The following is a 26,041-nucleotide window of genomic DNA, read 5'->3' on the forward strand; positions in this document are numbered from 1 at the left end:
AGTTTTCTCTTAAAAAAACAATTGCCCTCCGCCAAAGCCCTCACCCCAACACAAATACTTTTCTTATCTGCTATACTTTTAAGCATTTTAAAGGTCAGTTATTAATACACTCTTTGCATCTTCAAGTGGGAAAGTTAATAATTCTCAACTTGTTACATTAAACACTTGATACAGGTTGCAGTGAAATAAAAGGCATGTATACCTTCTATCAAAAGTGAGTTTTTGTAAGTGAGATCTAACGATTGTGAGGAAAAATTTGTAGTAAAAACCTTATTTGAAAACTTAGATTTTTCATAAAATTCTGTTCAATTAAGCAAAATTTCATGGTGACAGTCTCAGCTCATTAAATTTGCTTTTCTGCCAGTTCTAGCTGGAAAACGGTCCTAGCACTCCAATCCAAATTGCTACAACTACTACCAAGAAGAGTAGGTATAACTTAAACTACTGTCACTTGTCCAGAAAATGTCAAATGTCACTTATCCTTATCTCTGATCTTTGCAAGACCTTCTTTGAAGTATTTCCTGATTAATTATGGCAAATTTTTAGAATTCTTCCACAGTAGAGAATCATGTAATAGATCTGTTTCATGGTACCTCATCTTCTGTTCCTGGAAGCAAATAAAAACGGGAGACGAATGTTTGTGCTAAATGTGCTGTTTAGTGCATTTTTATTAGCCTTCAATCCAAGAAGCCTTTTATCTTTTTTTTTTTTCCAAAAAGTGCTAAAAAGTATTAGTGACAGCCAGAGAAAAAAACACAAAACCAGGGTTCCAGTTTTGCACACTGTCCCCACACACCACCCCCATCCCAAAACTTTCTCGTTGCTACATACTCATTTTTTTTGCTTAGCTGTTGCCAATGAGCTAGAAGGTTCCCAAGCCTTGCACCTGTGCAGTGTGCTTTACATCTTAATCCAAGTCTCTGTTAATAAGTACAAGTAAGAACATTAGATCCCAACACACTTAATTTGCTCCAGCACCAGCCTTGATCAAAGCTTTTCTTACCAAAAAGAAATTCTTGTGTGCACACTGGTTTTTTTTTGCCTTCAAGATGGTATAGCCATACTTTATAATTAATTCAGAAACACATTCTTTTATAAATATTTTGGTGTCTGGCAGCATCACATTTCCTTCACTGGTCAAAGTGGAGCCAAAAATGATCAGAGAATTAACTGCCTGCTGAGATCATCAGTACCAGTACCAGGTCTGGCCTCCACAGTAAATGCAGTCTCCAGACAGCTCTCTGGTGTCCAAGCTGGACACTGCTGATGGAGACTTGCACTGCTCTGCAAAGCTGCCTTGTTACAGGGGTTTGTTAAAAGATGGACTTTGCCTCATAAGCACTGAGTTGAAGTTCTGACCTCTTTGTTTGGCAAGTTGAAGTGGAATTCTCGCACAAAGTGTCCAGTCTTTGTAAAGCAGGATCTACAGATTCCAGTCTGCTGATGGCTCTGATTACCCCAACCTTTCTGCCAGTGAAGCCCATCCATTAGTGCCAGAAGTGTTCCTACAACAGAGCTAACAGAAAAATACATTTTCATTCACTGGTTTAATAAATTTTCTTCAGTTCCACATAACTATCTCCACTGATCCCTCAAAAAGGACAAGCTTTTAATGATGAGATGCTGATTTGCAAAAGACTAATTTTAAGACATTAGATACAGATAAGATAACACAGACCTTGGGCTGATTTCAAGCTTAGTGAATTGTTTTCAATTCTCATTTAAAAATCATCTGAAATGCACTAGCACTGAATTACTAGTTTTCAGGTTAAATGAAGGTGTCACATCAAGTTAAATAGGTTGCAGTCTTCTTTTCACAAAGATCAAGCACCGTCTACACAAGATACAAGGCGTGTCCTACCTATGAACCTGGTCTTGTTTGCTGGTACATATGGGAACAAGAGCATCAATCTCAACCAGGAAAATAATTGAAGAATTGAAGGTTGCATCTGGTAAGCCCACAAAGAAAACACTGACATCAGGAAAACAGCACTATTTGAAAGAGAACATACATGAAAAACATTATGGTTACAAGAGCACTGGAACTGGTTAGTTTGGGTTTTTTTTGAGGGGGATGGTGGTGCTTTGAAAAATTTTGTTTGAATTTTTAATATTTCCCAGTACATCCCAAGATTTCCAGCCCCCCCCAAAACCCCACTGGAAAAGGAAACAGACAGTCTCATTTCAGTAGAAGGACCTGACAAAACATGAAAAAGAATTTCTTCTTGACCACAGAAAATTAGTTACAACTCAGACAGAACATGTGGCACATTTCAATCTTACCTGCTCAAATATTAAACAAAATTGTCATTCATATTCTTCTACCCATTCACTCAAGCACTTGACACCATTTCTCATAAACAAAGATTAATCCCCCATTACCCTGGCTACATTCATTAGCAAGTCCACAAGCTACCGGTGTCTTTCCAGTCCCTGGTGCACCATAGAATAGGAAATCTCTGCAATTAAAAAAAAAAAACCACTGAAGAAAAAAATCTTAATGGAAAAGTGTCTGTTGCAACCCCCATGCATAAAACACACAGCTCTGCTCTCCTCAGCAAAACACCTCATGGATAAGACAACAGTAAAACCAAAATGTGAGAAAAGTCAAAAGGGTTTTTACACAATTCAACAAGGCAGAAAATTAAATGAATAAAGAGGATAATGTGTATGTACAGATCATAGAGAAAAAGACAGTAACATCCCAGAAGGACACATCCAAAAGCTCTGACAAACCAAAAGAGGTGGCTACAACACAGTGAAGCCAAACAAGCTTCCAGCACAGAGGCTGAGACCAGAATAACTTAGAAATCACCAGTTATGCATATTCATTCTCGTTTTCACAAAAGGCAAGATTTGAGAGTAAAGCATTTAATTGCCCCTGAAATAGCTTGAAGTTTCTGGGTCTCCCTTTGCAGGTGATATAAAAGAAGTAATCAAAAACTGGGAAGGTATTCTGCACTTCTGCATTTCCATCAGCTAGAAAGCCAAGATGCTGCTGCTTCAAAATGAATTTCATTTAATAAAAAAGCAAAAGACATAAAGATTTTATTTTCATTGTTTGTAGTACTTTTGAAAGTTACTGAAAGTGAAGCATTTAAAGTCCCATTTCAATATATGATGACTGAATTTTGCTGACCAAGAATATATAATGATAATAATTAAATCTCTAATAATTTCATTTTGTAACATGGAATTCAGCTGTGTAAGTGGACAGATTCCTATTTTAGCCCAAGCACAATAAAACACTGCAAAATTCTGGCTGCAGGTTCTGTCAAATGTAAAACTGATGCTTGAGCATTTGAAAAAATACACAGAGTTTGTGGGAGAGGCAAGTGGACTTCCATGAAGCAAACTACAGTTGACTACCAGTAGGTAATTCATCGTATGTGGAACTCTAAAGGAAAAAATCTCCAACTCTAACTTTTAAAGGCAAAACACCTTTAAAAGATAATTTTGCCTCACAGTAAATATATGAACCTACATATATGCCGGTTTCTAAAGATTTTTAAAAATATTACTTTTTAATTTTCTTAAAACTACTTTTTACTACTGCTAACTCCCCCCCCCCCCATTCAACAGTGCAGAAAATTTTGGAGCACTTTTGTATGTTAAAGAAAGCTGCAGCCTCAATAAGGTTCCATTAGAAATTCAATGTCAACACAAAGGAAAGGTTTACATCAGTTTTCAAATTGCTTGAGAGAAACCTGTAAGCCAAGGGAGCTGTAGAGAGCCCATTACTGGAAGCTTTCATAAATAGTGCAAATGTCTCACTGAAATGATGAAGTAAAAATCCTTACTGAAACAACTATTTGCATTGGCTCAACACCAGACAGATTTGCTTCAATGTTCATGTGATCCCTGTGAAGATTTGAAGTGAAAATGCAAGCCCTGAAACAGCTGTGTGTAAAGTGTCCATTCAAAAATCATAAGGCAATTCAGGAAGCACAGTATAAGATGTGTTGCAGCATATCACTGCTATTCCATATTTTCTGAAGAAGGTATTTCCTCCACCCTTAAAAAACAGCTCTAGCATAACTGACAGTAAGATTATATTTAGAGAGCAAAAATAAATGTCACTTTAGACTGCACTATGCTTTGGAAGAAGCTTTTTTCAGCTGAATTAAAATTACAAATAAATAATCACTCTATGTGAAATAGTAAAATAAATTAATGTCTACTTTCTCCAGTAGAACACCCCCTGATCTCCCATCCTTTGCCTTCTATGCATCTTCTTTACAGCCAGTTTTTTGCACGATTGTTTCTACAGTACTAAGATACAAAGTTAACATGTAAAAGCAGAGATAGACGAACACAAAAAGCCCCATTGAAACCGGCACACATGATCAGTATGACATTTCAATATCGTGAACACAAAGCAAGAATCACTGGCATTTAGCCAAGTTTTTCAACACTACTTAAAAATTAGATCAAATGTTTACTTTTTTAATAGACTTAGGAACAAGTGTTTGAGGATTTGCAAACAGACCATTTTCAGGTTTATTTTCTCCTCTTGCTGAACAGAGTAAAAAAATCCCATTCAGTAGGAAAAAAAGAATTCTGAAGATATAGGAAAATAACAGAAATAAATTATGGAAGGCTTTCATAGCACTAAGGTTGCTTCGCATGATAACATTGTCATTTTTAGTTCCAAGCCTTCCTCAGACAACAGGTTACTTATTCTTCTCTTAACCAGAGCTAAGGTTTTGTGCTGGTTTTCTATTACTACATATGGTAGAAAAAGCAGCTTCTCACTGCTGTTAGTTACACTTTGCAAATCTTTCAGAGAACAATGTTTAGTTGTTTCTAACTAATCAGTTTGCACTTCATGAGGAGAATTAAAACACAGACACACAGGCAGAAACACTAGGACTGCCTCACTTTGTCTGTATCCAACTTTCTGCTGCATCTAAACTCGACTGGGTGTTATAAAATTATTTATAATCATAAAAGAAAATTTCATTAACCATGAAGCTGCTTCTGATGCCAAGAAAATTGATTTAGAGGACAAGTTAAATCTACAGAAGTTTACAACACAAAAGGATCTTTTTGGTTCACAAGAACCAGCCCAGCCCATATATAAAAGATCGTCTGGTGTGGAGATCTCTCTGCAACTGGCATTCACAAAATGAAGACATTTGTGCCCAATTTAATATTGGCTGTGCCTGAATTCTTTACACATGAAGAACCTGCCAAATACACCCTGCTGCACACACTCTCATACTTGTGGCTTAAACAGTCAAAAGCACCTGTTTCTAAAAAACTCATGTTAAACAGCTTGGCTCACACCTTATATAAATCAGTGCATTAAGAATAATTACATGACGGCTCAGGCTGACACACTGGATGAATTTTAGGGAGAAGTGGAAGACCAGATTGTCATGCTGTAGGGTGCTCTGACCTCCACGTCCTGCTCCCTTTCCTGTGTTTCTCTTACACTGCAGGAGAAACCCAGCTTAGTGATCTGCTTCTTGCCTATCTGTGGCTGAGCTGGGATAGAAAACTCAGTTAAAAGTCAGAAAGCTCAGTGGGTTCATGATTTCTACTGGAAAGCCCCACTACCTATTTTTAATCCCCAGAAAAGCGAACCACATTATTGCTCAATAATATGAAATTTGAATAATGAAACTGCCATGTTACATGCAAGTGAAATTTTTGGGCCATTTTCCAGAGCAACACCATAGAAGTTAATGGTGCCGTACCCTCTTACCCCTCCTTGCTCCACAGCTCTTCAGAACCTTCGCAGCCACCCTTCCCCTCTGACAGCATCCATCAACGGCTGGAAATCCTAGAGGATCAGGTGAGCTGCCAAGCAGCCAGCTAGATTTGGAAAATACTGATCTGGATGACGCGATATGTACACACAAAAAATTCTGACACAGAAGGTGGAAGGAGCTCCTTGTGTTGACAGTGATTCTGGTGGGAGCCCTTGTAGCAGACCTGCCATAATTTCTCCAGGCTGACCAGCAACTTCTCAGACTGAAATATGTTACTAATTCCCTTCCATGTGCTGCATAGAGAGGTGGTTTAAAACGCGCCCATCCTAAATTACCCCTAAGCGAGCACATTTAGCGCCAGGGGCACGAGCACAAACCCACGATCGCCCACAGAGAATGGAAACGTTCTGTCTCTTTAAGAAACCCCACGAGGCAGGTCTCGTGCCCGGAGTATTTCCCTTCCACGAGGTGCCACTCGTGGGTCGGCATCGGCCGAGCGGCCGCCGGTCCGCCCTCTCGCCGTCCCTCCCCCTCAGGGCGGCTCTCTGGGCAGCTCGGGCTGAGGCGCTGCTCCTTCCCGCCCAAGATGGCGGCGGCCCCGCCCCGCCGGGCGGTGTCCCGGAGCCCGTCCCCCGGCGCGGGGTGTATGACCGCGGCCGTGCGGCGAGCGGGGCAGGCGGCGGCCGGAGCGGGTTGTACCGGGTGAGCAGCGCTGTCCGGCCGCGTTCCGGGCTGTCGGAGGTCGGCTCGGCTCGAGTCGGGCCGGCTGGGGAGCGAGAGGGAAACTTTTCCTCGCGGAGCCCTTCTCCGCCGGGACTCCGGCCGCTCTCCCGCGGCCATGTTGGGAACCGGGGGCTGCCTGGGGGGAAAGGAGCTCCCCGGCGAGTGGCGGCGCTGGGCTCCGCTGTCCCGCCGCGGGGCTGGGGCAGCGCCGCGTCCCGCCGGCAGGGAGGGAGGCGGTGGGGCGGGCAGGACTTGGGGAAGGAAGCGACGGCGGCGGGCGCTGGCTTGTCCCCCGGCTCTGAGGGAATTGGGGGGTCTCGGAAACGAGTTCGTCTTCGGGAAAGGGGAGAAGCAACAACGGCGGTGGCTCCGCGGCGTTACGTAAGTGCCCGAAACTCCTGGACTCGTGACTCCGCCGAGGCGACGGGACGGGACGGGCGGGCGGGCGGAGGGCGCTTCCTGCCCCGGCGGGCTGGCGGGGCCGCGCTCCCCCGGCCCTTCGCTCGCCCCGTGAAACTCCGTGTCGTTCTTGGAGCAAGTCGCCTGAAAAGTGTTGACGCTGTGGTGAAAAACCAGCGTAACCGCGAATCGTGCGGCTGCGAGCATAAGCTGTCTTTTTTTTTTTTTTCCCTATGAAATTCGCCTGTTTTGAGGGGAATGAACTGGTCTGCCAAAGATACGTATGGCTCGTAAGCTGTTTTCTCAAAGTAGCTCGAGAAAAGACAGCCGCATGTTTTTCCTCTCGCCTCATTCGAAATACTTATGTTCATAGGCACCGATGTTTATAAATGGCAAAACTGCTCATTATGGGTGAGTCTGCTGAGCAGCACGTCCTGGCTTCGGCTTTGTCCCTACTAAGGGAAATAGCTGTAGCTCGGTTTTGACGTGAAGCATCAGTACAATGCTTGTTGATAACCGAAAGGACCTTTTATATCCTTAACCAGACATCAAGGATTGTCTTTTGGCTAAATTGATGCGAATGGTTCCAGAAGCATCATTAAGTTCTAATTCAGGCTGTGCTAAGAGTTACTGAAAGGGTTGGTGCTTGTTTGAGAAATACTATATCTGAAGCTTCGATGTGCCTAACAGCTTAAGGTCAGATGAGGTTAATACACTTGGCAAAGTGACTCTAAAACCAGACCCACAACACAGGAATCTGTTTCAGAACTGAGACTGCAAATTCCTCTTTCTCTCCTGAAATAAGGAGAACTTAAATATTCAGATCTTCAGTTCTGATACTTGTATATTGAATTATTTTAGGGATGCCTGTCTGAAAGAAGGGAAGTATTTAAAGACAGCAGTGTAATCGGTGCTGAGATCCTGCAGATTAATTGCTTTGTGTGCAGTCATCAGCATGCAGAATGGAATCGGTTCTTTAGCTCAGAAGGCAGTGCTCTTGCTTTTAGCCTCTAATCTAAATACTGTTGACTAATCTCAGTGGGTAATAGGAATCCCAGTGTTGTTAAATGTCTTTTATATCAGCTCAGTTTCTAAATAATACTTTCCCAAGAGTTTTAGTGCCACCAATTTTGTTGAAAACAACAGTGACAGTGTTGTGTGCCTGAGTCCCAAATTCTTGCTTCTGAATGCAAATCGGCTGTGTGCTGTTTGGGGTGCCTGAGTTTTGCTCTTCATGGAAGCTCACGTAGAGGAAGTCCCTTAAATGCTAAATGAAAACTGGTGTATAGAAATTTTTAGCTGGAGAAGCTGGTTCAGTTTCCTCTGTTGTAGTCTATAGAAAGAGTAGCATCTTTTCACCTAGAAGCATGTTTTTATGAGATGAAGTGATGAAATAATTTTTCAGCTAGAGCTTTGTTCTGTTTCCCTTAAATCTAGGGTTGAGCTTTAATCGTAGTGATTAGACATGTGCCCAGAGTGGCAGAAGGATCTATCCATAGTATCCTAAAGCCCTTTAGTTTCCAAAAATTCTCATGGGCAAAATGTTTGCTATATTCAAAAGGTGTGATGGCTTTTAAGTTTCTCTGTTGTGGTTAGTGGATGCAGGTTAGTTTCAGAGCAGTAAAGAGATGGAACTGCCATTTCAGGTGAGGCATGATATGACAGAGCCAAAAGCCCCATAAGAGCAATTATGGTAGAGTACAAACACTGGTTTCATACATTTAGAGCATTTATAGTGGCTTGTCTTCACCAAAGAGGGCTAGAGGTGTTTAAGTAAAACCTTAGGGTCAAGGCAAGGCACATAGATAAGGCAGAGTTGAATTTTTTAGTACTTGCAGATCTGATTTTCTGAAAATGTATGTTAGATAAAATGTTGAAAGTGGTGTCCTAGCAAACAAATGGCATCCATTAAAGTGCACTTACTAATGGGTGATGTCAAATAAGAGAAATCCCAGTATTAACAACTGATACAATTCTTAGATGATGTCAGGTAAGAATTTAAATTCTTGATTTTGTATTAGGAAATGAAACCTTATTCTTTACAGCCTCAAATTGTAAAGGTACATTTGTGACTTATTTCAAGCTTACTTTTCCATTTAATTTTTGTATTTTTTTTAGTTTATAGATCATGCTTATATATGTATATTTTACTACTTTCATGAATTAATTCAGTATTTGGATGAAAGTGTCATGATCTAGAGATTGTTCCAAAAGAGAATACATACAGATAAATGTGGATCTGTGAAATAGAAACGCATATTTAAGACTTTCTCCCTAATGCAGCAAGTGCCAAGTTTGCTGTTGTAGGATAACTTTTGTCTTCATGATTCATTGAAGGACTGGTTTTTATAGTTGAGGGGGGTGAAAAACTACTCTATAGATAGGCGTGGTAGAGTTTGTTTACTAAAGATAATTTTATTGTTGTCATGAACTGTAAGATATGATGATGTTAGCAAGTAGAGTCCTGCAAATTCAGGGCTGCAAGAGTAGTCTGGTTGAAATAAATGCTGTACACATGAGAAGTGGCTTGATTAAGAGTTGTAGGACAAAGATTCTCCTTTTATGAAAATAAATATTATTGTGCAGAGGTGTTATTGAACAGAAGAGTACTGCATGTTTTTTAGCCTGCTGCCTTAATGCTATACAGTCAAAAATGCACATATGTTGACTTTAGTTGCATAAATAGGTAAGAGTACTGCTTCTTTGGACATAATCATGTTTTGATTTTTTTTTTGGTTGGATTTTTTGGCTTATTAGTGATTGTAAATAATTTAAGGATTTTAAAAGTGAAATGGGAGTGGCTTTCTATTTTTTCTCTTTGCATCATTTTATTTTACAGTAAAACAGCATTAAGTGTATTGTATATATAATGTAGGGTTTTGGTATTCGTTAGACTGTAAAAGAAGAAAAAAAAAAAACAGTTGAAAGTTAAAGGTTTCAAATACAGGAATGTTCTTGCTGCATCACCCTGCTCTCTGACCCCAGTCTAATGGGGATTGTAAGAATGTGGGTGAATGTAATAAGAGGGCATGCAAGCTGTTAGTAACTGTGTTGAGAGGCAATCTCTTGAGAAATTTTACTGATTCAGACACAGGGGGCTGCTAAATAGTGATAAATATGATCTTTGTATCAGCAGCTTTAGCTTTCTTTAAATGCTTCTTGTGCCTCCAGCATATCATGTAGAGGTAACTGTTTTCTGTTAAATACTTAGTATGACTTCTGAAAAAGTAAAAGTTAGAGCATGTTCTTTAACATCTGCATTTCTAAAGTGTACACATAATTTGCTAACCAAATTAACAGTCTACCATACACACAGCCGTTCAGGTTGTCAGCATCTTCCTTATGCAGAGTAACTTCAGTGCAAACCTTTGTGCAGTTTTCCAGTTGTCCTCTAGCTAGTCTGTACTCCAGTTGCTTTCCATATAACTAAAATAAATCAAACGCATCTGACAAGCAGTGTAAGGAAAAAGGGCCAGTGAATGCATTTCCTAGGAAGGCCATCACCTACAGTAAGCAGCTGTGATTAAGGGGTTCTTTTGGGAAATAACTCCTTGTTTTTACCCTTCTGCTTTAAATTTCTCCTGCCTTAGCTGTCAGTACTTGGTAGTGTAAAACTTCTGAGAGTGATTTTCAGTGTACTTCTGTTCTGAAAGCTGTGTGTGACAGTGATTAGTTCCCCCTTGTCCCCTCTCTCTGATCTAGGTTAACAGCATCGAGGCAAGTGAACTGCCCTTTTAACACACAGGTTATATTTGAAAGGCTGGTTACATTGACAAGTTTTATTTATGGTATCATTGTTATAGCTTTCCTTTTGGCTATTATTAATAGCTGTCAGATGTCAGTTTTCGCTATTCGTCTGTGTGTCACTCGGTAGCATTTGACGTAAGAAAGGTCTTACGTCCCCTGCTCAGAAAGAGAATTCAACCTTTGGCATGTTGGCTTATGTGCTTTCAAATAATGCTGGATAAATATATTTAAAATATTGATGGGGATCAGCCGTGACAGGTCCATGATTGCAGCACGTCAGTGTTGTCAAGCTTCCTGAAAATCACATGTAGTTTGATTCCAAGCCCTAAGCTGTGTTTTGGCTTCCTGTGCCTCTGGGATCTCCCTGCACATGGTTACTGGGACGTGAGCTATTTTTGGTACCAATTTGGGCAACTTCTTCTAGTGGTTTTAAATAGTAGGGAGAGGATTCCCTGCAACCAGCCATAATTGTCCTTAGTCTGTTCTTGCTGGTGAACTAGTGGTAGAAGTTACTTGGAGTTTTTTTAATTAAGGAGTGAAGGATTTGAAAGAATTCAGTATGTCGGTATATTCTGTTTTTCCTACTGTAACATTGAAAATGTGCTTCAGCGGTGTTTTGCCTGATCTTGTTAGGTAGTGATCAGTTGCCTGGCCTCCTGAAAGTATTTCGACAGTAAAATAAATTATTAGGATCACTCTTGAAGTAGAAATTTCTTAGCTTAGGTGGGTCAGGAGCAGGAGAAAGTTGAGGTGATTGCACCTGCTCAGAGAAGAGAAGGTTGGGTGTTGTTACTTGGCTTGTGTCTTGTTTAGTTTTGTGGAAATGCTTAAAATTACTGAGCTGGTAAAAGAAACCTCTTTGTTGTGCAGTTTCTCTTTCAGGATTTAAAGAACACAGCAGGTGAAAAAACTGATAAAAATGTAACAGTAATGATGTTATGTTGCTGTGCTTGTAAATTGTGAGACTCCATAGGAGCACTTTGCTTTCTTTTTAAACATGACTTGCTGGAACTGAAAGTCCTTTTGTGTTGTAGTACTTTGTAGAAAATTAATGACTCTCCTCAGGGTCTGAGTACTTGGTAACTCTCTAGTTTGGTCATGCTGTGAATTATTACGTGTCCTCTAGTCCTTGTTAGACTGTAAGTGAAGTCTGTAACTTCTCTCATAATGGTAATACAAGTGAACCGAAGAAAACTTAACACGGAAAGCTTCTTTTTTTTTTTTAAACACTGTCCTGTTTAGGTACCTGTGCATAATAAAAGTACATGAGTCAGTGAACAGGGAACCTGGTATGTCACAGGTTTGCATTTGTGGAAAGAAAAAAAAAAAATAAATTCTGTGAATTTGATGAAGCTCTTTGGAGCACGCAGCTGTTCTGGTAGCTCTCAAGTGCTAAAACAAGCAGGTGCCCTGAGATCCAGGTGGTGCTGTTTTTAATGTATACTTGTGTCTTAGAGATGCATAGAGATCTTTCTGTAAATGTTCTGTACTTGTCAGTTAAATTTGCTGCAAGAAGCATGCTGACAAATACAGTTTATTTCAGTCACTGGAAACCAATCCTCTTTTTTACATTGACTGAGAGATGGTTTGGGTAGCCGTTAACAAGTTGCCTCCGTGTGTGCTGTAATAAGCCATAACAACAACAAGCCGCACAGCCAATCTGGTTTTGGAAAATTGCATGCAAGATGGATTTGGCAATCGTTCTTGCAGAACAGCTGCATCTGGATCTGTGTTTTTCTATACTAATGATGCTGTGTCCCCCCCTCAAAAGAATTTAAATAGGTCTTTTCTAAATTTAAAATGTTGATGCAGTGAGTTCTTTGTCATGCAGGGTTGACAAAGCTGAAGCAGGATCTAGCTTGCTCAGAAATTGGTCGGATCCTTTTTACTGATTTTGGTGGGATTTTTGGCTTTTTTTCTGTGTCTCTCACGCAATATACATTTAGTGTTAAGTGTGTATATCTGTCAAGTAATTTGCTACCCCAGCTGTCCAGATGTGTGGCCCAGTGCTGCCGAAGCAGGCTATCACCAGGCCTTAAAAAGCAGTGCATCAGATGGGAGGGGCACACCCGGCGCCTGTCCAGGCCTGGAAGGGAGGGGTGAGTCCCTGCTGCCAAACTGGAGAGTAACCTTTGCTGGCAGAGACTCTCCAAACAGCTAAACAGTTGAAGTAGGGAAACATTAAATTGTAAACAGAAAAACACATCCCAATGTTTGGTATCGCTGCCTGGTCAAGTGATCTTTTAGGCACCGACCCAGCAGATGGGGTTTGTGTCTCCTGGAGCTGCTTCAGGCACATTTCGAAGGTGTTCATCTGTTGTCTGTGTTTCTTCTTATGTCTTTTATCTACTCAGAATTGTGGAAGACTTCAGAAGGAACTTGAGCGTTCTTGGACTTCAGATCTGTGGAAATTGATGTTGAAACTATACTCTGGTGTATGTCCCCAGTGCTTTGATTAAGATGAAAGATGCAGTTTGCTAGCACCAGAAGTTAAGCTAAACCACTGATAGTGCTCCTAAATACGTGCAAATGGCAAGTCAAAATACTAAGGTGTTTTCCCATGACAACAAAAATTTGATTTGAATACAAGGCTTTTTTAGTCAGTTGTTTGTTAATTGATTTTAAAAAGCACACGTGTGTTCTGTAGCTTATGAATACGTGATTTTTAGATATACAAAATATCAGCCTTTTTACTTATCCCTGTTTTAATATGCTGACAGCTGCGAGTATTTGCTGTGCCTGTAGTTCCCTTTGCTTTCTGTGCTTTGAGAGACGAGTTTGTCAAAATTGAGCACTATTCATGGTGGATCAGGCCTGCCTGTTTGTTCATCTCTGCAGAATCCAAGCTTTCAGGGCTTTTGGCTGTGTGCTGTGGGTTTGGTTTTTTAATTTTTTTTTTGTGTATGTTTTTTGTTTGGTTACTTTTTTAACAATTCCTTTAATTCTGGCCATTCCAGATGCTCATGCTGGCAACCTCCTCTTTCATATCTTGAACAGTGTTAAGAATCTAAATGTGGCAGCACCTCAGCTCCTGAAGTGCGATCAAAAGCCATGTAAGCCTGTGTAGGTGCTTGGGAAAAGCTCAGCTTATCAAGGGATGGGTAAGGACACAGAGAAGTTAGTTTAGGTAGTTGCTCTGTTTGCTCCAACCCCAGTCTGCCGGGTGGGGGATGGAGAATTATGTGTTTCTTCCCAGCAGCAGCTCTGTCTCTATCATGCCAGAAGACAAGAACAGTACCAGCTACCATAGTTTATTGTAAATAGAAGCCTGACAGTGGTAATAAACAGCTGACTTAATTAAAAAGTTGGACCTTTTACAAGAATGTTCCTCCTGGAGTTCTGCAGTGAGGTATCTTCTCCCCTAAGAGGCATTCAGGGATGACATCCAGTGCAGCAGGGGACAGAAGGGAAATACAACCCCTTCCAATTGGTCTAGGAGTGCATTGAGGCCTCCTGATCATGTACTTCCCTGTGGTACAAATCCTTTAGTACTGCTTGCATTTCCATCTTTCATGTTTTCTCCAAGCAGGAGAAGATAGTGGGAGCAGCTTTGAACTGAGCAGTTCTGGGTTTCTCTGTCTCTTTGATGGGTGCCACATGTTTCTTGCTTGGAGCAAGGGTGCTGCCATTCCTGCACGTGGCCTTATGGCCAAGGTGGTTCCTCTCATCCTTCATGCAGGGTAGGTTTAAAACAGGCCAGACATGTCTGGTGGGACAGCCCTCTTCTGCATGCCTTTATTTTCTTTGTGCCTCCTCTATGATTACTAAGCATTATAACTCCTCTGAATGTGGGAGTTGGCCTTTCTGTTTACAAGCAGGTTAAGTTGGTGTTTTATTTCCGGCTGAGGTTTATGGTGTTAAATACCAAACCTTGTGAGCAGCTAATGTGCAGGACTTGGATGGTTTTGCCTGCATACAGCCACTCGGGGAGTGTCGTAGCTGTTCAGCAGAGTAGCCTGGACAGTAAAACAGCATTGCTCTGCTCTTGCTGTGCTAATACATGTGCTGCTTGGCAAAATAAATAGTCTTTTGCCAAAAATTAGCTTTCTGTACCCAAATGAGCTTCTGAGTAGGATAGGGAATATAAGGTCATACATCTTGAAAGATTACTTAGAAATCATCTCCATCCTGAAGATAGAATTGGCCTTTCTAGGCAATCCTAACTCAGGAATTCCTGATCCATTTGGATAATGCAAACTTGAAAAACAATGCATTTGCTGTGCAGGTTTGATAATAAAGTGAGGGTTTTTGTTGTTATACATTTAGAATTGTTTACATTATATGAGCAATTATTACACAACTGCTCTACTAAAGTGAAAGAGCAGTCCTTGCTTGTAAGATAGAAATTAAGTTATACAAAAACTTTAAGATGTCAGCCCATAAAAACAAGAATTTCTACACTGTACTTTCAAGAAGAATTTTAGTGGGATTTGACTTGTGGCAGTCATGTGCAATAGTTAAAATCAAAACAGTTCATTATAGTTTGTATGAACTATCATATGGCTCATTATAGTAATTATAGGTTTATGATGACATCCAACCAGACAAATGCATGGATTTGCTTTCCTGACTTTCATGATGTAGTTGGACATGACTATAAGCTGGACTCAGAAATAATCGGAGGGTTTCTAAAGTTTTGTCAAGGCAGAGTATTCAAAGGCTGCACAGTGTGAAGTAATGTGGTTGCTGTTACCATATTTCCAGCATGGTTTCTGTAGTTGATGCCGTAGCATTGGCCAACAGGTTGGGACAAATGAAGGGTTAAGACTGCTGGGTCATACTGGATGTACCAGTAAAGGGGTGAGTTAGCTAATCTGTGTTTCCCCTCTCATTGCTCCACAGGCTTGCACAATGCAGGAAGATGTGCCTTCATGGGGGGGAAGAAAAAGAAAGCATTCATAAGATTTTCATGATTTTTAGGCTTTTCTATAAAATAAGACCTGGGAGAGGTCTACAGTAACACCCTCTTTCCTGCCAGTGTGCTACTGATTGCTGCTTAGGTTTATAGTGTTCAGATGAAAATGTTGCAAGCGTCTTTGCATCTGTAATCTGAAGCAGCCTTGGTGTTGCCATCATCCTTTCTAGTGTTTTATCTTGCAGCTTTTTTGACTTTATTAGATACCAATATTTATTAAGGGTATGGGAAATGGTTGGAAGATTCAACAGCTTACATTGCCATAAGGAAAAGGTTGTTTGGGACATTTTTTTGTCTGTAAATCAAATCAAAGTTTCTGTCCCACTGTCAATACCTTTCTAAACACTGCAGCCATTAACCAGGTTAGTCAGAAGTGATTATCTGGATAAAGACTATGCTGAAGTTCAGAGGGATCTCATTGCCTCATTTCCTGCTATTATCTCTACCTTGATAAAGTCTCTTTAATATCTCTGCTCTTCTTTCTTTTCAGTACTGTGAAGCTTTTTTTAGTACTTGATACATCTTTGATATATCATCAGGGTTAGCCTCTATATCCTTACCAGCTAGTTATGTTAGTGATAGCAAGACTGTTTGTGAAATACAGCAGTTCGGGGAATACTTCTTGAAGAGAATAATTAGGAGAACTGCTTGTTAGAAGGCTGCATTTCTCTTTAAGTAACAGTTGTTGTCTTATGTTTTAAATAGCATCTAGATAGCTCCAGCACAGGACAGGCATTTAGTTGTTGCTGTAGTATCAGCTTTTAGCAGTGATAAAGACCTTTAGAAAACATTTGTCATACCCATATCTCCCATCAACATAATATTTTTGTGGGTGAAATTTTTTTAATTTCCCTGAACTTTTTGCTCAAATTGATGTTTTTACTATTTAATAAAAAGCAACTGGTGAATAATGCAAATATATAATTAATACTAAAAAAGCTATCAGTTAATTGTTACAAATGTATTTAGGTAACTGCAGACGATTTAATGAAATACTAATAGATTAAAGAATGGGTTGATAGATACTTAACACCTAATTTTCCTCAGTATTTTATTTTACTTGCTGAATTATAGAAATAAAGTTTAATTAAACGCCTCTTTCTATATTATGTCTAATCCAGATGTTGTTATTGGCACTACCAGTCAAGGACCATAAAGGTGGCTTGTGCATGAATGCTTGGATTCTGATTACAGCTGATGAGATCTAAGTCCGTAAAAAATGTGATTTTTGCCAACTAGGATAAGCGTCAGTATCCTCCTTCCCTGGATGTACTGAAGGATGCAGGGTAGGAAGTGTAACTAGCGAGGCTGAAGTAAGATTTAAAATGTGCTGATTTGTCTTCTCACTTGGATCAGATCTGTGGTGCATGTTTTTAGTTCAGCAACTTTCCACACTAAAACTATTCTCAGTGCATTAATTCTTTAAACAGGTTGCACTTCAGAAGTTTACACTTGTATTTTACTTGGCAGTAGTGCAAAATGTAAAATGTTGCTCTTAAGAGCAATCAATATGATATTGATAGAGGGTAGCATTCTGTATTACAGTTCTTCCATGCCTTTGTAGCTGGAAGTCTGTCCACAAAAATATTGCTGTTTCAGACAGAGCTTTAAGTGAGGGATGTATTTGGGTTCTGGGTAACTTAATTGTTGATGTTTATGCAACTGTAACTCAAGTTAGCCTGTCTTCCTTGCAAGAGGAAAACTGCATGAGTCTGATGTGATAATACAATATATAACAATTATTTGAAACCTGTTACTGAAAAACTGCCATGTCACTAAATGACTGATTCTGCCTGATGAACTCTTTTTAGTGAGAGTGTGATATTTTCCTCTGTGGATGCAAATAACGAGTCATCTTACAAACCAGTCATTTAACGCACAATAGATACCTGGTCTACAGATAGTTCTTGTCTCTTTGGCTTACAATTTACTTGTTTCTGTCTTGCAAAAATTTTTGATCTTCTGTACCTTTCATATGTTGAATTTGTGTGATTTATATATAATGAAGCAGAATAAATATCTGTTTGAAATTTGTTTTATTCAAAACCTTCAAGTTGTGGAGTCAAACATAAGACCTGTAACTTTTGCCTGCTATTAAGTGACTAAATATAAACTTTTATGAAGCATGTGTGTTGCCTTTAGGTAAGAAGGAAAATTGGTTAATTTGAATGTATGTGGTGTAGCATAGTTGCTGGCATTGTATGTGCAGGTGTGAGAATAAGGGCTCTCTATGACAACTGGATAATTATTTAGAAGTTTATTGGGTGGCAAGGTATAAAGGTGCTTTCATTTAGATCTGCTGTTTCTGCTTTTTCTGTCTTCATTGTTTTTTGTACTCCTTCATTTCCCTACATCTGCTTCAGTGCACCCACATCTAGATCTCACTTTGTCCATTTTGATGGTGTGGTTAGTGACACTTTTTTATTGGACTTGTGTTACTGAATCTGGCTTTGAAACATCCAGAATCCTGCTGCAGCTTTAGGACTGGATGGGCCTCTTTGTGATTAGTTCTGAGCTCTTGTGCTTTTTGCAGCAGCTTAAATATGCTTTCTTTTCTTTAAAGCTGTTACCTTAACTATGAATATTCGTAGGAATGGATAAACTGCCTGTGTCCTGATACCATGGCTCTGAGAAATGCAGACTGCCTGGTTTGTATTAATGCAGTATGTTAAATGTAGTTGTTAACAGCCTAATAGCTGATTGCAAAGATGATGATAGATGAACTGACAATTATAACAAGGTCAGTAATATTTTTCTCCCTTGAAGGAGTGTTGAAGAAAAATAATGCCAAAAGTTAGATGCTTATTAATTAACACTGTTAGCAGGGAGTGTACACTGGACTTGACTTGTTCTTGTCCAAGCCAGAAGTAGTGGAACACTGTCAGTTCTGCTGTCTTGCTGAAGAAACGTGGGAATTTGGGTTGTATCCCTCCCTGCACACCCTTTGTGCCTGTCCTGCAGCCTGAAGGAAGTGCTGGTTATGGTGGTGGTATGCACTGAGCTGGGGTGAGGAAATGTCTTTGTGCTGAGCTGTCTGCATAGTGTGACTGCATAGTCTGCATCACTGTGCCATAACAGCTTTTTAAATCTCATTTCTCCCCTCCAGAACCTTTATTTGTGGTTCTGCTTATGGTGCTAACGCTAACTGCAACAGTGCTAATGTAGTAAATAGAAAAGTTTTCTGTCGGTATTGAATTGGGTGTAACCATGTCAGTCAGGGTTGCATTCTTTGTTGTCGACTCCTTATGTCTGTCCTCAGCTGCAGCAATTCTGTGCAGTTTAGTCTGGCCATTATCACAAGCAGAGCTAGCATATTAAATAAACATTCTAGTTTAAATAAGACCTGTAGAAGCATTGAGTCCTGGGAGATCATTGGTTTGGTCTCCAGGATACAGTGGCAGAAAGAAAAAATTATGGGGAAAGTGACTTATCAGTGCACAGCAACCCTAATAGAATTATTTTCCTGCTGAAGTAGTTTGGAATGTTAATAACTGTAGTAAGTGCCTGACTCCCTCAACATGGATTGTTTTTTAGGTATGTGGATAACTTGTTAGTTCTTCAAAAATTTCAGTGGTGTCTATGCTTGATCACATTGAAGATGGTTCTTCTCACCAACAGGATACAAGTGTAAAACTAGACTGAAATAAGGGGACCAAGAAGATCTTTGTAACAGAATTGTTATTTCTCTAGAAGCTTCTTATGAATAAAAGTGGAAATAACTTACATGTTAAAGATGGTTCTTTATATTGTAGAAGAGTTGGGGCTTTCTGTGTCATGAAATATTTTGTCACCTTTAAATGGCATATTATGCCATGGAAATGAAAGCCCTTGCCCAGTATTCATCACGACAGGTACTAAGAGTGTGTGTGAGAGGGAGGAACCGAAGATATTGCAGAATTTTGAGAGTTGAGATTTACTTATTTGGAAAGGCTGCTCAACCCTGCTTATAAAGTAGTTCTTTGTAGCTACTTTTCTTACAAAGTGATCTGTTTGTGTTCTTTTGGTTTGTTTTGGGGGGGATTTTGTAATGTTTTGACTAGCAGCTAGTATTGTGCTGCATCTGGACAGGGCAAATGAATCTGATGTCTTTGAGGACATCACAAATCTGTCCATCACAAATGGAGTCTCCCTTGCGTAAGGGCCTCAGGACTTTTAGGAGTTCGTGTGCCAGAAGTGTGAAATCAGTCACATATGACAGAAGTAAGAATAATAATCTGAGGTTTTTGATTTCACAGCATCCATAAACTGAGACTATGTATTAAGACACTCTCCCCTTAAGTGGAGCTGTGTAACCTTTAGTTCAAAGCCTATAGTTCTGGTTTATTCCTCAGTTGCTTGGTGAAGGATTTGGGCATGTTTTCAGCAATTTGCCATCAATCAGGAATCGCTTTGTTTGATGAGGTCTTGGGATCCTGCATCGTCAGGGCAGTAATCCAGTATCTACTTCTCATGGTGGCCAACAGTAGAAACATCAGAATAAAGTTTAGCTGGAAGAGAGGAGAATATTGCCACCCAGTTCCAGGGTATGATGATCTGCAATCTGCTTTATAGATCTGAATATGCTTTAATGCAAGATGGTAATTTTTAAAGGCTGGTAATTGATAACTTTGCTTTTGGACTATGATATCTTGGGGTTAAAAGTTCCTTTTTGTGTTCAGACAATATTTTAATTTAAATCTCCTTGGTCCGTGTGCTCACGAGTGGAAAAGGTGCACTTCTTGTAGCTTTAGCTCCTGTCAGTTAGGGATGTGTTCTCTTGTATTTCTGGTCTATTTTTGTCATGTTTTATGATTATTTGTAATCAGGATGTATTTTGGGTAGTTTCCTGTCCATTTCTGAACTTCCTTTCTCAGAAAAGGCCTAGTAAAGGTGTATGAGCATTAATGTGCATAGGATTTCAGATGTATTTTTAATTTTTAGTTCTTTAAAAACTCATGAGAAAATTACCTGAGTGCTTATTCTAAAAAATCCAATCTGTTAGTGTGGGAAAATACAATTAATGCCTTGGAAGGGTGGAATTTGTGGCAGCAGTCTCTGGCGTTTATGGCCTTGAGGCTGGCAGGTGGGAATGTTATCCATTACAGAAAAAAGTTTCAATCTAGAAGAGATGTGATTTACCTAAGGACTTAATACTCCTTAACTTACCCAGGATTCTTGCTTAAGGTCCAGTTAGTGATTATTTTCACAACAAGCTCAAAATACAGTCTTCAGCACAAGTTCTAGAGTCATCTGTCTTGGTTTCGAGCCATGATGATTATTAAGCGATCCTGGTTAGGGTTGTTTTCTTTTAAATTGTCCTAGGGAACAACAGTTAATTAAAACCTTTAGCTTTTTCTTCCCTTGTTTTCATCTCCCAGTGACTTGTATTTTGAAAGCTTTTGCAGTAGCCTTGGACTGAGTTTGCAGTTTATTGGCAGGGAGTGCAGTGGCTGAGCTGGAGCTGTGGAGCAGTGATTGCTTCCTACCAGGTGGCTGTGACTTCACTGAAACCCATCAATACGGTTGTGTCTGTGGGGATGAGGTGGGACTAGTGTTCCCCCTGCGGACTACCTAAGGCATTTAACTCGCTGTGATTTGTAGATAATTTGTGTAAAAGTGTAACTTCATAAATAGTGCATATTGATTTGTACCGGCAGAAAAGTGTATTTTCTGGGCTGTCCCCTTTGCATTCTAATCACTGATGTCCTTTCCCACTTCATGGAGAGCATGGGATTACTAAGTAACTTTAGACTGACCCTGTGACTGAGGCCTTGCTTTTTAAGTTTGAAGGGCTGTTGATGCAGTTTTGATGCTTGTTTATTTCTCGTATGTTGTCAAATGGGAGTGGTTATTTGGCAGTTGATGGCAATTAACTGTCATTCCAGATCCTGCGCTTTAGCAGTCAGGCACCTAAATTTGATTTTGGAGCCTAGGACAGCAGCAAGTACACATAAAAAAGCTCCTAGTTTCTTTTTCATTCCCTTCTTACTACTTTTTACTTGGCAGTTTGTATTTTGTCTTCACCTTCTGCAGATCAAAATTGTTTTGGATTTGGTGGCCTTGTAATTCTCCTAACCATAAAACTAGATAATACAATACTCATGTATTGTAACTAATGCTGTGAGGCATGTAAAGAAAATTCAAAAAACAGTACTGAGAAGTAACTTTTAGAGGCTCTTCTAGCTATCTTGAGTGTCAGACTTTGATACAATGTAACATGTGCGGAGCTTAAAAAAGGTCGTTAAATCTGTGCAAGCTCACTTGTCAAACTACTTCAGTGTGAAAATAATCACACTTTCAAAGCAGTAACTTACAATAATAATACCTAACATTGGGTATGTGGATGTGTGTATTCACAGGTAACACACATATTTGGATAGGTCTGATGAGAGGTTTCATCCCTATTTTGTAAGGAAGTATCTGTGCTTTGATTCATAGGAGGAAGATTTCCTGGATCAAGTTTTAGCAGAGCTATGGAGTCTGAGCCTTGTTTCAGCCCAGCTTCCTCTCAGTTATAGGCTACTGCTGTATTGATAGCAGGCAGTGCAGATTAAAGAAAAAGTAGGTAATGCAGAGGACTTCCCAACCTGGGATCGTGTTGCAAAGCGCAGGTAGAAGGCACTGGAGTATTTGCTGCTCTGCTCTTCCCACTCTTCAAAGCCGTGGCTTTAGCAAAGGGTGTTGTGAGCATCAGCCCTGTGCAAGGCCTGGGGGAACAAATATCTTCTGCATGCTGAGAAAAAGTTTGTCCATAGTACTTGCCTGTGCCAGGTATCTGACTGCTCCATCAAACACAACAGTTCAGGTTCATGGCTGTACTCACAAGGAGTTTGAAGGGAGCAGATCTGGATCAGACTGGCAGGATTTGCCTTTGCCAGACTTCTCCCTGGGAAACTCTAGGGTAAAAGAGGCTGAAGAGTGGTTTGCCAAGGTATGAATCACCATAGTGACTTCTTAATTTTAGTTCCCTGTTGATGCTTAGCTATCTCACGCAAGAAAAAACCCTTATTTGCTACTTGGGAAACAACAAGGTGGGGCTTTAGTCTGTAATTGGAGCATACAGTTCATTAGTGCTTCCTGAAATAGAAAGTAGTCTCTTTTAAACCTCGAGCTGGTGCAAGTAACTTAGTTTTTCCCAGGAGCAGTTGTGAGCTGTGTGGCTTGTCCTCTGTGCAGGTCTGCCAGTGTAGGTTACCTGAATGTGATGGATGCATATGTGGTTCGTGTAGGTGAGGAGGGAGGGGCTATGGGACTCTCGCAAAATGAAAGCAGCAGCAAGCAGGTGGTGAGCCACCAGCTATGACTCACTCCGTGTTCCTGGCTCAAGAGTTTGCCATCAAAGCAGATGTAGTGGGGGGTGCAAGCTGTGACCTGTACAAAATGTTTCCAGCAGGTAGATTCATGGTTTTGGCCCATGATTTGAGGTTTACATACTGGAAAAAAAAGAGTAGTAGTGAGCTAGTTGGGAAGTGTGGTTTCCTATGTGAACAGCAATTATATAATTTGTTTGTTGTGTTAAAACTAATGTGGGTCTCCAGGCTGCTCAGTTAAGTTGATATTTTTGTAGCATTAGAATTTGAAATGATGGATGCTACTTCCTGTTGCTATCTGGAGTAGGTGCAGGAGGTTATACAGAGAAATACGAGCATTAAACCAGGACTCAGTAGCCTTACTAGAGAGGAACTAGCTTGTTGCTGGAGGCTCTCAAATGCAGTGCTGTAGGTGCTCTCTGTGAGATAAAGATAGCTGTCAGCTGTACAGAACATGATTAGTCTTTTTTCCAAAAGCAAACGGTTCTAAAAATTCTTAGGTGTTAATACTTATTTAAATCTAGCCCAAGTCAATGCCTCTCAGCCAGCAGGTCCTGTTAGATATTTTAAGAAATGCAGGGTTGGTACCTTCCTTGGGGAAGGCTGCTTGCTGTTGAATCAGTCCTGTTCTAATAATAAACTTTTTTTTCTAATTTTAGGATACTCGTGAAAGATGGTGGATCGCTTGGCAAACAGCGAAGCAAATACTAGAAGAATAAGTATAGTGGAAAACTGCTTTGGAGCAGCTGGTCAACCCCTGACTATTCCTGGCCGTGTTCTGATTGGAGAGGGAGTCCTAACAAAACTGTGTAGGAAGAAGCCCAAAGCAAGGCAGTTCTTCCTGTTCAATGACATTCTTGTTTATGGTAACATTGTCATCCAGAAGAAGAAATACAATAAACAGCACATAATCCCCCTGGAAAACGTCACCATTGATTCCATCCAGGATGAGGGAGACTTACGGAACGGGTGGCTTATCAAGACACCAACCAAGTCTTTTGCAGTTTATGCTGCCACTGCTACAGAGAAGTCGGAGTGGATGAACCACATCAATAAGTGTGTTTCTGATTTGCTTTCCAAAAGTGGGAAGACCCCTAGCAATGAACACGCAGCTGTGTGGGTACCGGACTCGGAAGCCACCGTGTGCATGCGCTGTCAGAAAGCCAAGTTCACGCCCGTCAACCGCCGTCACCACTGCCGCAAGTGCGGCTTCGTCGTCTGCGGGCCCTGCTCGGAAAAGAGGTTTCTGCTGCCCAGCCAGTCTTCCAAGCCAGTGAGGATCTGCGACTTCTGCTATGACCTGCTTTCTACGGGGGAGATGACTGCTTGTCAGTCCACTAGGTCAGACTCCTACAGCCAGTCACCTAAGTCATCTTTAAATGATGTGTCTGATGATGATGATGATGAAGACAGTAGCGATTAAGGACCAAATGTTTTTTCCATGTGTTGCAAGTTGTGTTTCAAACCATATGGAGCTGCTTTCGGGGAAGTCTGTAGTGAGGTTCCTCAGAGAAATCCTGTTCTAGCCATGAAATATGCCTGAATATCTTTAACTGCAATGTGCCTCAATTTATGAATTCTCTAGACAATAGTTGGGTTTTTTTTCTCCTCTGCAGGGATAGACTGGTGCAAATGTTATCAGAATATTTCCCAACTTCATTTACTTGAGTTGTGTCTAGGTTAGACTTTTGTGGAAGATTGGAAGATGAAATGTACTTCCTTAATTTAACAACCCATACTTTCTAATGTTTCACATTGGTATGTTATGTGGGTTTTTTTTTTTCAGATCTAAGGAGGAAAACTGTGAGCACGCATGGGATGGTGATGTTTTTGTTAATCCTGTAGACTATCTTATTTTTCTAGCCGTGGTATATAATTAAGTACAAGGTCATCCAATGTACAAACCTAAATGTCACCAAACTCTTGTTTTGCTGTTACTTGTGACTTCCTATGCCAAGCAGTGCCTTGTACCAATTGTGCTGATTCAGGAAGAAGCAAACCTATTTATGTCTGTATTTGCCTAAATGCTGGTATCTGAGAGATTGTTGGTGCTATTAAAAATAACTGCTGTGTTCAAAGTGGAGCTTTGACAAGGTCATAATTGCACCCCATGGTGGATGTTGGAGACCCAAATGGCACATCCTTACCTCTGCAGGCAGATCTGGAGACTGCAGATTCCTGCAGGCTTCAGCAGCTTTCTCCTTGCAGAAGTTTGTGTTGTGGGTTGGGATCTTCAGATGGGAAGCTTAGGGAGATTCTTCATGGGGATTTATATACTTTCTTTTCAGAACAGTTTCTAAGTTTGAAATTTGGCAAATGCATACTGAAATTTTAGTTGGATGATACAGCATTTGGGTGTGCTAGCCTACATATTTTTGGAAGTAATTCCCTAAAATGTCACAATTTTTTTTCTTAAAACACTGGTGAGAGTATTGGGTTCTTTCTTCCCCCCAGGAGTTTTATTGGCTTGTTTAGAAATAACCTCATATTTTGAAGAAGAAGCCTGCAAGTATCCTTACAAAACTGGCTTTCCTTTTTACACAGCTGACCTCAGGATAAATGTGAGATGCAAGTTACTTCATTTTAAATGTATACCCAGGACCAAGAAAGATGTATTTAAGGACTCTCATGAAATTGTCAGTGCAGAAAATGTCTCTATCATAGCGTTCATTTTAATTTCTTGAATACAGAAGTGTCATGTTCCCATATAAATGCAAAAATTACACTTGCAAAGACATGTTAAACCCCCAAATATGTTTCTGTATTTTTATAATGATAACCTCAATTTTGAAGCAGAAAAACCTCTTTGAAATAGTTGTATGAATATAGCAGCAACTGACTTTATACAAAAAATGTTAAACTGTTGTATCTCTAAATGATGATTTCTGCACTGTTTGCCTTGGTTGGCAATAATTGGGTTAAGTATTTATTGAATAAACAATCAATGCTGCATGTTGCACTAGTCTCCCATTCTGTATGCTGAAAGTGTCAGTCATATTTTTTATAAAAATTAGCAGAGTACTTCGGAGCCGTATCCCTCCATGAGATTTCTGGTAGCTAAAGATGCACTTAGCATCTATAGAGAGGCACTCTACATTCATACTTTGCAAGACATTGCTTCAGGTAAAAATTGCATCCGTATTTTTAGCTTAGACAATTTCTAAAAATAAGGCTTTCTTTAGAAACACTGAGGAGTATTTGTTCTACTTAGAAATAAATACACAAAGGGAAAAAACACTTTGATGCAGACT

At 40.1% G+C, this 26,041-nt stretch overlaps 1 protein-coding gene and 1 long non-coding RNA gene across 7 annotated transcripts; one reads left to right on the plus strand and one right to left on the minus strand.

Annotated features, from left to right (window-relative positions):
- Positions 1-212: 212 nt before the first annotated feature.
- Positions 213-6,221, minus strand: LOC148225537 (uncharacterized). 5 transcript variants are annotated; one of them, XR_015808064.1, is made up of 4 exons: positions 5,711-6,221; positions 2,284-2,459; positions 1,862-1,992; positions 638-1,516 (listed from the first exon to the last, which is right to left on the minus strand). It is a non-coding gene; the product is annotated as an uncharacterized LOC148225537 (long non-coding RNA). The 5 variants fall into 5 exon arrangements; XR_015808061.1 differs by lacking the exon at positions 5,711-6,221 and adding an exon at positions 213-607 and having other exon boundaries at positions 1,360-1,516; positions 1,862-3,569; XR_015808062.1 differs by lacking the exon at positions 2,284-2,459 and having other exon boundaries at positions 5,703-6,221.
- A 30-nt stretch (positions 6,222-6,251) lies between these two features.
- Positions 6,252-25,742, plus strand: PLEKHF2 (pleckstrin homology and FYVE domain containing 2). 2 transcript variants are annotated; one of them, XM_014879819.2, is made up of 2 exons: positions 6,252-6,419; positions 23,450-25,742. In XM_014879819.2, exon 2 carries the CDS (start codon positions 23,464-23,466, stop codon positions 24,211-24,213), a length of 750 nt encoding a protein of 249 aa, XP_014735305.1. In that variant the 5' UTR covers positions 6,252-6,419; positions 23,450-23,463; the 3' UTR covers positions 24,214-25,742. The 2 variants fall into 2 exon arrangements, with proteins under 2 accessions (XP_014735305.1, XP_088033622.1); XM_088177496.1 differs by lacking the exon at positions 6,252-6,419 and adding an exon at positions 6,699-6,821.
- The last annotated feature ends 299 nt before the right edge of the window (positions 25,743-26,041 follow it).

The sequence above is a fragment of the Sturnus vulgaris genome, chromosome 1 (genome assembly GCF_052056855.1).
Source record: "Sturnus vulgaris isolate bStuVul1 chromosome 1, bStuVul1.hap1, whole genome shotgun sequence".
Classification (NCBI taxonomy): domain Eukaryota; kingdom Metazoa; phylum Chordata; class Aves; order Passeriformes; family Sturnidae; genus Sturnus; species Sturnus vulgaris.

Bases quoted from the DNA above. Each gene is read 5' to 3' on its own strand.
- PLEKHF2 (XM_014879819.2), top strand. From the start codon at position 23,464: ATGGTGGATCGCTTGGCAAACAGCGAAGCAAATACTAGAAGAATAAGT.